The 12,654-nt window shown below is 40.2% G+C and overlaps 1 protein-coding gene across 1 annotated transcript in view; it reads right to left on the bottom strand.

Moving 5' to 3' along the window:
- Positions 1 to 519: 519 nt before the first annotated feature.
- Positions 520 to 12,654, bottom strand: part of LOC135714094 (uncharacterized) — a gene marked incomplete at its 5' end in the record, with an annotated part of 83,744 nt that continues 71,609 nt past the window's right edge. The window contains 2 exons of the mRNA XM_065237361.1: positions 520 to 6,438; positions 6,499 to 6,669. Of these exons, the coding sequence (XP_065093433.1) occupies positions 3,213 to 6,438; positions 6,499 to 6,669 (3,397 nt within the window). The remainder of the gene's footprint in view (positions 6,439 to 6,498; positions 6,670 to 12,654) is intronic.

A 12,654-nucleotide genomic window follows, 5' to 3' on the forward strand; every position in this document is an offset into this window, starting at 1 on the left:
AGAATGAGTGATAGAATTATTGAAATTTTAAAAATCTCCAGCTAGATTTCAATCTTGAAAACTTTTCATGTTCCAGAATCTAGAAAACTTATCCATATTTTGGGATGTAAGATTCAAGATATTACATTTTTAAAAGTCTAGGAAATCTTAAAGACTTTTATTAGATTGATATCGTGAAAACTTTTCTGCGTATTCAGAATTACCGTGGATTGCATCCACATATTCTATGAAATGCTCTCTGGAAACTCGTTATTGAATTACCTTGTAATTCTTCTCGGAATCGCCTACGATTTTTTCGCATAGTTCCTTTTGAATTCTCAATAGAATTATGAAATTCTCTGCTACACGACCAACTCCAACAACTCAGGGACTGAATTCAATTGACTCAAAGCATTTTCTTTCCATACGAAATTTACTCATATTTGGAAAAAAAAACTGCAGTTACTCATTAACTATGAGTTACATAAATTAACTGTGACCAGTAATTTAATCTATTGTAGTATGTCCAATGTCTATAGTTTAGTGCAGGTCGTATTACTCCATCACTATTCTGTAAAGAGGAAGTATTCGGTTTTGATACAGTTTCCATTCATGCATATAACGTAAGAAATCGATTCTAACTGTACGGTCCAGCTATTTATACCCTTCGAAAAATGAGAGCTCCCTCCAAAGTCGCACCCTTTTGTTAAACAAAATCGAATTCTTTGGCGACAATATCAAGCAAGGACACCGATATTGACTATGCACCCTACTTTAAATTAGAGAACACTGAAGGGTATCCGGTGTTGTTGGTTTGCATAGATGGGCACATCCTTCGCGACAATTCCGAGGCTCCATCCCTTCAAGAGATAATAGTAGCTATCCGAAACATGAAATCCAACAAGGCTACAGAGATCGATAGCAGAGATGCTTAAAGTTGACCCCATGCTGATCGCACAAAGTGTTTAATTAATTATTCTGTAGTATCTGGGGAACTGTATGTTTTCCTATAGACTGAATGCAGAACTTCTATGTGAAGTTCCAAAAGAAGGGGGATTTTACTGTGCGTGACGATTGGGATGCATCGTTATTGGGAGAGTTTCTGCATTTGGTATTCAAAAAACGAAAAATCATTCATACGAATCAATCACGAGAATCTCTGGGCACCCTGAGACGCAAGAGAGTGCCGGATAAAATTATAAATTTTCGAGCAGAGCCCTGCGCCTAATGAAGTCATGTCCGGGCTTATCCGATTAGTCGCTAGCATGAAGCAAGGCTGTACACTATCACTGCTACTACTCTTTATAGTAATCGATGAGGTCATGGTAGAATCATGTATTGAATCGTAAATTAGCCTATCTTTATGGAGCATCTAAGCTACTTTGAATTGACTGAGGATGTTGCATCAATAGCACACAACGGCACTGATATATAGAGTCAACAAGGCCAATTTGCTGGCGCTTTTAGTTTGAATTTTGTATAATATACATGAAGAAAGGGCACTCCTACACTCAATCGATCATAAAAAAGTTTCCTTGTTCTCGATTTGATTCAGATTTTCAAAACTTGTAGTTCAGTTAATTAGTAACAACTTAGCTGAAGATTGCAATCCAGTTAGTTTTATTGAGGTATTCGCTTTTGAATGTATATGAGCATTTTGTGTATGGAAATTTCAACCAAATCTTCTACAAGAACATTAAACCAAAAGCGTCAGCCCGTGTAAAGTTAAAAAGAGCTGAAGCATTCAGATAGTGGTTATTGCATCTAAAGACACGAGCCTGGATGTTGGCCTGTGCAAAATTTGAACTTTTATATTTAGTGGTAATCTAGTTTATATGTTGCAGATACAGGCAGCTGAAGTTTGCTGAGCCAGTTCTATACACGAAAGGGTGAAGGGATATTATTTCTTCATACATTTCAACCAATATCCTCATATAAATTTTAAATCAAAAGCGCCAGCTCGTGTTACATCGGAATGAGCTGAAATTTTCAGAGAGTTTTTTTTTCACCTAATGGCACAAATCTAGGGGTTGGCCCTTGAAAAAAAAATGATAAAATTTTCCCTCGATATACTGCAGTAATGTTTTTAAATTCTTGTGTTCAGAAACATTTCAATTGGTTATCGTACGAAGAAGATAATGATCGAAGTTCAGTGGTTTATACATAATCTCAAAGTTTCCTAATAAATAGTTTTGACGAAGCCTTCCTAGACTAAACATGGTCGTTAGTGGAATTCTTCGTTAAACAATTTGAGCACAGTGCAGCGGATGTATAGAAGCGTTGTCTTTCCCTCAACGACAGAGAAAGAGACACTGCCACTGTCTTGCTTAAGAGAAAAACTTGTTATGACTTTGTGAGGAAACATTTCTTGAATATGCTTACTGGGTGCCGCAAGCTCCTGTAACGAAGATTGAGAACGTTACATCGGATTCCTTATCCTTTGTGGGTGGGCCACGCTGGGCACAGGGAATGATGCAGTGGGTATTTTCGATTCAAAGTGAGTTATTTTGCAATTACGAAATTATTCTTTAACGAAGATAATCGACAGCTGGGCTGAGGCATTTTGTATTGAATGTATATTGTAGAAATGGAGAAGATATTTATTGATTAGCAAAGCACTTTTCGGTCGTTTAAGATTTCAAACTTGAAGGAAGTGGCCACCATTGAGAAGTTATTTATTTTTTATTATCAGGTGGAGGGTGGTTCACTGCTGGTTCGTAGATGTAATAAGCGAGGACAAAATTAAATTTCCCTGGTCAGTTTACGTTTGGGCCATTAAAGTTGAGAGTACCATTAGCACCGGCTGCTGGCAGTATGCTTTTAATGCTTACGCCAAAAAGTAATTAATTAAACTTTACAAACAAACTTCATCGTAACAGTATAAAATTCTCATCTTAAGCAACTCCAACTTTGTAGCAAACTCTGTTACGTAAAAAGGATAAATCCGAAGCGCTTATTTACAAACATGTACACTCACTTGTCGTTGATAATACTACTAACTTTCATCTTTGGGATAACTAACTTATGCACTATATATGTATAGACTGTTCGAGTGTCTCTCGTCTTACATACTAATTATTGTCGTTACCACATTATGTTCCACATGTGAAAATCGATTTCATTTTGAGTCGTAGGATTAATTGTGTGCTTTGCTCGAGCAGCTACGCCTATAAGTACATCCGATGCGATATGTTCAGAGAATATGTGATTGCAGGGCAAGGTTTAATTTCCTGCTAACACTCGTACTCCAAGACGAGCTCACCACGCTGTTTGTGCGATTTGGAGACAATTACCCGATGCGGACCGTAACTGCTTAGGAAGCTAGGATTAACAGTTCCACTGGCTTGCGAGAGCTTTACAGCAGTGCCTCTGCTAAAGGATCTGGAGCTTGTCAGAAAATCCTTCTGGCTGAAATCATTTGTGAAACTGTGCGCTCGGCTTCGCCCTGCTACACGGTCGTTATAGTCATGGCTGACGATGACATCCCGCGCAATTTTTCCGCCACTATCGCCATCGTTATCACCATTTGGGTTACCATCGTCGTCGCCGTCGTCGGCGTCCTCATCGTTGTCGTCATCATCGTCATCATCGACACCATTGTCATCCAGAGAATTGGAATCGTCATCTTCATCATCAACGTCATTGTCGGCGTTGTCGACGACGTGGCCTCGTTCGTTAACGGAAATATTGTTTCTTAGAGTCTCGTTATCGATGATTGTATTTCCGTAGTGATATGATTGATTCGGAAAGTATTCCAGCGAAGAATCACAATTGCTCTCGATGGTACCGGAACTTGCACCACTTCCTCCTTTCGATTGTACCGGTTTGAATCCAACTGCAGCCGCTGCCGCTGCTGCTCGTGTGCTTTGATAGTGCTCCAGATAATCCTCTTGATATGTTAAATCAGCCTCAAGTGGCGACTGTCGATGGTGCCATCGACGTGGATGTTGGCGCTGTTGAGTGTGATTATGGTGGTGGCGGCGATGATGAGGATTGTTATGTTGCTTCCGAAACTGTGCCGGATCACGTGTTGCTCGCTGCTGTCGATGGGTTGACGATGATGAATCTGGGTATAGGTTCTGCTGCGATAGACGTGGCAGCTGAAGGGTGGACGCATTATGAAACTCATGTGGATAGAACTCTGGGTCTTGGTTGTGGGAGCGTTCGATAGGAATTGAACAGTTGGAGGAATTGTTATGAATTTGGTGTGATTTATTGGCTCGCAGCGAATAATAGCTACCATCGTCTAGCACCAACAGGTCTAGGTTGGAGTCATTTTCTTCGGTTCTACTTTTCGAGGGACGTTTTGGAGAGTACTCGATAAAGTCACCTCGTTCGCCGCAGCAGCGCAGTGTTTCCTCGGGCGTACCAATCAGCTTCAAATTTTGAATTTTATTACCACTCGAGTTGTTGCCTCCAGCACCGGGGGAAGGTGCACTGTAAACGGAAGCGTAGTCACTGCTGCTGAGCGAACTAGAAGTGGTGTTACTCTTGCCACTTTTTTCTCCCGCCATCACCGGGCGTGCATCGTTGAACAGGTTCTGTTCGTTCGCCACCGTCGTCGTGCTAAAGTCATTTTCCATTTTAATAAGACTAGCTAATTTTGTTTTATTAGTTCTACTAGCTCTAGAACAGGAGGAAACTGTGTTGTTTTTGAGCTGTTCACTGTTGACTTTTTTATGTTCACTCCACGCGTCATCCAGTAGAATTAGGTTTTGCGTCCGTGCGTTATTAGGCTGCGGCATCAGCAGCGGTGCGGTTGTGGTCGATGCTGTCATCAGCATCTGGTCAAGAGTTTTCGAACAGGATTTTGCACGCTTGTGTACGTGGCGCGGACGCGTTGGTTTTCGCACTTTTTGTGCTTCCTGTTCCGGTTCGTTATCGAACGTTTCGTTGAGGAACGTATCCAGATAGGCCAGATTTTTCGTTAGATCCAACTCGGACTTGTAGCTTTTATATACAATTTTATTGCTAAGATTGGATTTTTCGTTTTCTTCGTACTTATGAGTGGCTTTTATCAAGTCATCCAAGTTGTATGAGCTGATGTAGTGGTTTCTTTTTTCCTTTGTGGTGCCAAGGAGCTTACATCGTTGACCGAGTTTCAAGATTTGTGTTTTAGCTTTACTAAAATATTTGTTTTCATTTTTCTGCCACTGAACAGGATGCAGTACCAGGTGAGGCTGACACGCTACTTTATTCGATGGCTGCTGGTTTTGCTCGTCAAAATGGGTGGTTTTATTGGGGAAGTTGAGATTTATATTTTTCAACTGGGGCATTTTGTCCTGCTTCTTGCGGGTGCCAAACGGCAGATGGAACAGATCGGCGTTGACTTTTGGTCCTCGCTTGCTAAATGTTGTTCCCTCGCCACCAGGTTCCGAGTAGTCCGAAGGGAAATCAAGCTCCGGCTGAGCATAGTCCTGGCGTTTGAAAAAACGTGTAGGTATGGCACTTTTATTTCTTGCATCATTGTTGCTACTGATTTCATGCTCCTCTTTCGATAGGCTCATTCGACCGTTATTGTCCTCTTGGTGGTAATTCCGGTAGGAGATATTGGATTTCCTTCGGATATGCTTTCTCGAGCAGTGGCTCAGTGTGCTGCTACTGCATGGACGTATATTCTCGTAATTGTTTTCCATTTTCCTAGCAGGAACTTGAATCCTATCTGCCGTCTTTTCTGCATCTCCGGTCAGATCATTCACAACAAAGTCTAGTTGGCTCTCGGGAACTGTCGAGTCGTTATCGAATATTTCCGACTGGCAAAATTCATCGCTATCATTGTTGTTATCTTTTCCACCTTCATTGCAGTACGACAATGACAAACTTTTGGTTTTGTAATTATTGCCAGCTTCCGCTGGCCTTTGCCTTTCGTTTACCCTTTCGATTTCCTTCTGCTTGCTCTCTGCAGTCGGATACTGTTGAATTCCGGTGTCACTGATAGAATTCAAATCATGCGTCACTGGTGGCTTCCGTTTGCTGTCCAATTGCTCTTGTGGCTGTTCAATGCTCTTTCCCAGTTGATGATAGATGCCCGTGCTGGAGTTGGCTTTAATTAAATTTCCCTTTTGCTTCTTCCCTTCTACACTATCATTACAGTTATTGTTGCTGTCATTGTTACTATCTTTGGTTGTGCACGCTACAGCGAAACTCTGCTCTGCTACATGCGACCTAGTTAGAATTAGTGAGTAAGATTTTTTAAAGTTCGTTTTAATTAAAAAGTTATTTTTATCTAGTTTATCTAGAAATCGATTGAATTTCTCCACACTATAATCACTTACTTTGAACAAGCGAATGCCACCACCATTCGTTTCATTACTGTCGTTAGATTTAGTCTGAGACTGATAGCTACTGGCACTGGCGATTGGTTCCGTTTGATCGCCTCGGCTAGGGGGACTAGTTGAGTCGGATCCGGGAACCGATCGGTCAGTGTTTGAAGCATTTTTCGGACTAGTGCTACCGTTACTGTTAGCGTCCACCAGGGATTCTTTTACCGTACAATCAGTCTCACTTGTGGGTATCTGCTAAACCCTTGTCGGTGGTTGTAATATCATAGCAGCCATTCGTACCTTCATAGCTTCCGGCGAGCCGGGCGTTCCGTTGTGATGATGATGGAAGCCGGTCGGAGTGGTATAGATGGAATCGAGCGGCGGTACGCTAGTGCTGTCGGATCGTGATTTCAGGTCCGCTTTTTCGCTGCAACGAGATGAACAGGAAAAAAGCATAAACAACGACTCTCTAATGTGTTTTCACTTGAGTTTTCCCCCCTCCGTGAACGCTTTATGAGTGTATGAGTGTGGCGATAGGCCACTAAAACTTGGCCTCTCGCGGCCATCTTGAAAAACGACTTGATGTTGCAGTTTTCAAAAAGGTATTTTTATATAAAAAAACATAATCGAATGGTAACCCAAATGGTTCAATTATTCTACAAATGGTTTGGATGATACCTGGAATACGTCGTTAAGCAAAATAACCATAACAATTTTATTAGGGATGGGAGAGAAGTTTTAAAAGTTTTTCGAATAAAGTACTTTAAATCGATTTGAGTGTTGCTGTGGGGTATAAAAAGTCGAAATCTACCTATTTGAACCAGTTTCATATATATATTTTTTTTAAATCTCTAATATTTAACATAATACGTCTACTGAGTAGCCCTGGAGTCTCTTTCCCCCGTAGAGTCATCGAAAACATAAATAAAAGCTTTATTTGATTAACAGAAGGATTTTAAAGTTTAAATCATATTCCTACTCGGGATTAATTTTCAAATCTGCATCATTAAGCTGTTTTACAAGATGGCCGCGATAGGCCAAGTTTTAATGGCCTATTGAAAAACTAGGATGTTGGAAATAAATGGAAACTGCGATCGGAGACCTAGTAGGCACCACAGTTCTTCCTGTTTGCGAGGAAGTTGCGAAATAGCACACTCGAAAGCGAAACTTGCTCTTTTCGACGACGTGAAAGTATATGAGTAAAAGGCAAAGGAAATGGATTTCCTAATGTGAGAAAAATTGTTAAATGCAAAAATGGAACACTTTCAACGGATAACTTTTACAATTCAATATATTTATGTTAATTATTCCCCGAGCGTCGAACACTTTTGAAGTGGCTATTAAAGAGAGTTTAGACTGAGCGGCATTATGCAGCTTGAAACAATAGGAGAATTTAAATTTGCATTTTTCCATCTTCTAGAAAAGAGCGGAGTAACTTTTCTGAACTGAATCGATTATTGTGACGCAAACGAGCCACTGGAATAAAGAAAAGAAAGTGGGTCTTGCAAGTAATTGTTGATAATCGATGCAAAATTTTGGTTTCATCCCTTATGGGGCCAATACAAACAGCAATCTGGTAGCACAACCGGTAAAATTTCACCATACAACGTATAGTTGAACCGTGTGGCATATGGTAAAACTATAGCGGATATACAACTAGATTGCTGTTTGTATTAACGCGATTAGTTGATTGACCCTAAAGCAGTAATAAACAATAGTAGCGTCGTAGTGGGGGTTTACTACATCTTTGACAAGAAAAAAAAATCTTACGTTTTCTTACGAGGAAGACAGGGAATCTCAGAAGAATACAGAACATGTTAATATTCGACGTTTGATCTTACTAAGCGGGAGCTGGGATAGAAAAATTCCTTGAAAAATCCCCAAGCTATGAAAATGATGCCACTTTCTCTCATTTATTGAAGTATTTGAGTGAAGAAACATATTATACAGCCAATTGAAATAATCACTTGAGGCTGATCGGTCACGCAAAAAGTTAATTTAAGTGTTAGGGGTAGACGGGTCAAGATGATCACCCTAAACTTGAAATCATAATAATTGCAACTATCCGTTTCTTTGATCTCTATGGAGCAATGTTGATGGATTATGTTTAAATATTTCTAAACTTTCAGCTACGTCTAGTTTCCAAGGCGAAGATACAGTCCGCAGGATATTAAGAGGAAGCTTACCGGCCCGAAAATAAAAAAATATTTTCGGCACATTTTTATTTCTTTAAAAATATTGGGAAAAAATAACAAAAATCAAAGCAAATCAGTTTGTTCCTTAGATTTTTGTCAAAAATTACATGTAATTTTTTTTTTCTATCTCATCATGAAAAAAAATTGGACTCTCAGCAAAACCGAAAAGTCGATGTTTTGTGGTTTTTTGAGTCCAACTTTATGCCATAATGACTTATAAAAAATGTTTTTGCACGTGAATTTTCTTTGAAAAATAAAAAAATATGTGATTTTCTTAGAATTTTGATATTTTTTTCCAATATTTTTAGAAAAATCAAAACGTAATTATTTTTTTCGGAGCGGTGAGCTTCCCCAATGTTTTCCTTAGTCAAATTGTGCCCTTTTGTGACGATATGTTCTGCAACCTTGGATTTAAATTCATAATGAAGTCCTTTATCCATCTCTTTGTTAGCCTTTTTTACCTCTGCGATGTGTTCCTTAAACCTTGTTTCCAAAGTCCTTTTCGTCTGACCAATGTAGATTTTATTGCAATCTGGACAAGAGATTTTGTAGACTCCGGCTTTCCCTAAGACATTTATTGAATCTTTAGTTGATCCTAACAGTGACTTCAGCTGATTTGTCCTACTGCTGAATACTAAATCTAGGCCAAAACTTCTAAACTTTGAAATCAATGGTTTGGTAATGTTTTTGTCGAAATTCACCGCTACCCGTTTTAAACCCTCAGTTACTGGTGTAAGAGTTGTCGAAATACGCCTTAAATGATCCCTTGTTCTTTTATCGATTACTGCTTGAATTGTTTTTTCTTGATACCCATTAAGTCTAGCGATTTCAAAAATGTGAGCTATTTCTTTTGATTTGCCTGTATCGCTAAGGGGAAGAGTTTGCATCCTGTGAACCATGTGGTGAAAAGCGGCCATTTTGTGTTGATGGGAATGGTTTGAAGTGCTTGGTATTACTCTCTTTGTGTTTGTTGGTTTCCTATAGATTTCGAAATTGAACGAAGACGTTTCCCTGATGATGAGAAGATCTAAGAAGGGGAGTTTGCCGTCTCTCTCTTCTTCGTGAGTAAATTGGTAACGAATGTTTTAAGCTCTTTGCAAACAGCAGCTTAAGCGCCACTCTCCGAATCGAGAGACTGCTGACGCTGATCAAGAGGCCCGGCTGGAGGCTCTCTTCAGGGCGGGTCAATAATGCTCAAACACCGATCCCAATTGACGTTTACGAGGGCCGATTGAATTTGCTTCAATACTACTAAAAACCACATGAAATTTGAAGATAACGAAATGAAAACTATTCAGCAAATAAAAGAAAACTAGTCTATTAAACCCTGTCACCCAAAGTGAAGGCATCAACTCTCCAAATCGAAAAATGAGCGACTAAGCTTTAGAGAAAGTTCGACGACTTTAAAGTGCACTATATTGTTGGGGATTTCAATCTTCTCTTAAAGCTAGGGTGACGTCACAACTATGTACAGGGAGTTCTTCGAGCTCATAAAAAAAACAGACGTTCTGACCTTGATTCGGTGGATCCAGAAGGGCGATGACTTACGGGGTTTCCCACGGCGGACGTCAGCAGGCAGGCCACACAAACATGCAGTGGCTCGGAAAAGCAAATCGGACGAACTGTATCCAACACGTGTTCGAGCAGTGGAAACGTAATACCCGAGGCGCACGCCGAGTCGGACGAGGTATCGCTATCCAGGACACACACCGAGTCGAACCGTTTGGCTGATGTCGACGACAGGCACTCGAACCGACCGAACGGGAAGCTTTCCGATTGTCACAGTTCCAACGACAGCTACTACTGGCGCCACAAGCTATCAAGGTGGTTGACGGATGCCTCGAACGATTAATCGTGGAGCGCTTTGATCGGGCGTCGTTGGGTGGTTGTCGGATCGGTCTCACTCCGGTGAGAAAAGCTTTCGTCCCAGGGTCGAAAGGCGGGTATGCACTACGGATGCGCAATCCTGTGCGAGGTTCGGACCAGCTCACAGGCTTCCAAGCCCCAAACACGCACCTACGTCGAACAGTGGGTTAAATCTGTTCAACATGCGTCAAAATTTAATTAGTGCGCCGTATTCACTTGATTTTTCTTACTTTTGAAATCTTACCCGATTTATGTCGTAGCGGAATTCACAATTAGATTAATCGCTAATACTGAATTAACCTATGACCCTGTTACACAAAATTAACTTTTTGGCTAACAATTCGGAAACTCATTTCACAAATTTACCTTCAGGTACAATCAATTCTCACACAGCGATTAACAATTTTGTTATCCTTTTAAAGGAATTCTACTAGCTTTAACGTTTTGAACTTGATTCACTGGCTTATTACCGTTCACAATTTAATGTTCTGCCAAATCGGGATTTTAGGCGCACTTGCTCAAGTAACGACTTATCGAGATGACGGTCTCCACTTTAATAAAATTCAAAACCCAAACCAGAAATTCTCTCCCTCAAACAAAGCCGATGGCCTTGGAGGCTGAATAATTGGCATTCCATATGCTATTGTTAAAGACCGACAATTTGGGCTACCTAAATCATCCGTGTGAGGAAATCGTGTATTTAATATTTATTTTTCTAGATTCCTCCTTTAGCCCATCTTTTGGTCAAATTCAAATAGCCCCCGAGAACGTTATGAGATCTGAGTGGAACTCACCAAATAATTCACGCGCGAGCTTTTCATCACTCTCTCAACCTGCCGAGAGATGGCGAAAGTTGCTGCAGAAAAAGGTTAAAACTTTTTTAACGAACGAGAAGCTTCATAGCTAATTAAGGGCGGTATTCACCTGTGGTTACAAATTTGATGTCCTTGTGAACGTTGCTTATGGCCTCCAAAGTTTTTGATAAATCTTCCCTTTTGACAATGCTAAAGATGTCATCCACGTACCTATACCAACATTTGGGCAACAAATTCCTATCCTCCAGAGTATTTTCTAGGTTAGCCATGAACTATTCACATAAAAATGGAGAAAGCGGATTGCCCATAGAGCGCCTTTAGTTTGTTTATAGAAATTTCCTCTGAAAATGAAATAATTTTCCTCCATACAAAGACGAGTAAGCTTGAGATATGACCGAACTTTGTTTTTCCAAGTAGAATCCTCACGTTGCTTCAGAAGCCAGTCCTCTAAAAGGCTGATGGCTTCCTTTACTGGTACACTCGGAAAAAGTGCTGTGACATCAAATGAAACCATGACTTCATCTTCCCGAATCTCTCCTGATGCCTGAAGCTGACTTGCGAATTCCTGTGTGCTGTTAACTGAGCGAGTGGAAAAGGGTTTAGGCATATTTTTAAATTCCTTTACTAGCCATTTGGCAAGCTTATGAGTGGGGGATCCTTCAGCCGAGATAATCTTCCTCATTTCGTTTCCTGGTTTGTGAATCTTTGGTAAACCTTTGATCCTAGGTAGAATAGGGTTTAAAACTTTCAATTGATTCGTAGTGTTGCCAATAAACGCCTTGCACTCTTTCAACGTTTTATCCACATGTTTAACTATAGATGGGAGTGGGTCAATCCTCAACTGTCTGTATGGGCCATTAGTAATTTTTTCCGTCATCCGATTGTCATAGTCCTCTTTGTCCAAAATCACTACTGCATTGCCTTTGTCCGCTTTTGTATAGAATACCGGTTTTGTTTTTAGTTCTTTGAGAATTTGAATTTCCTCTTTTTCGGTTTTACTAAGTGAATGTCCCTTTCCGTTTTGTATTGTCTCTGAACTTATATTCCTGGCAGTCTCGTGTAATTGAATAGGAAGTCTGTGAGTGATTGCAGTCTCCATGTCAACGATAGTCTCTTCCACGTCACGTATTTCGACAACTCTTACACCAGTAACTGAGGGTTTAAAACGGGTAGCGGTGAATTTCGACAAAAACATTACCAAACCATTGATTTCAAAGTTTAGAAGTTTTGGCCTAGATTTAGTATTCAGCAGTAGGACAAATCAGCTGAAGTCACTGTTAGGATCAACTAAAGATTCAATAAATGTCTTAGGGAAAGCCGGAGTCTACAAAATCTCTTGTCCAGATTGCAATAAAATCTACATTGGTCAGACGAAAAGGACTTTGGAAACAAGGTTTAAGGAACACATCGCAGAGGTAAAAAAGGCTAACAAAGAGATGGATAAAGGACTTCATTATTAATTTAAATCCAAGGTTGCAGAACATATCGTTACAAAGGGGCACAATTTGACTAAGGAAAACATTAATATCCTGCGGA

Source organism: Ochlerotatus camptorhynchus, unplaced genomic scaffold (assembly GCF_037179485.1).
Source record: "Ochlerotatus camptorhynchus isolate MF236.1 unplaced genomic scaffold, CSIRO-AGI_Acam_v1.1 ptg000609l, whole genome shotgun sequence".
NCBI lineage: Eukaryota > Metazoa > Arthropoda > Insecta > Diptera > Culicidae > Ochlerotatus > Ochlerotatus camptorhynchus.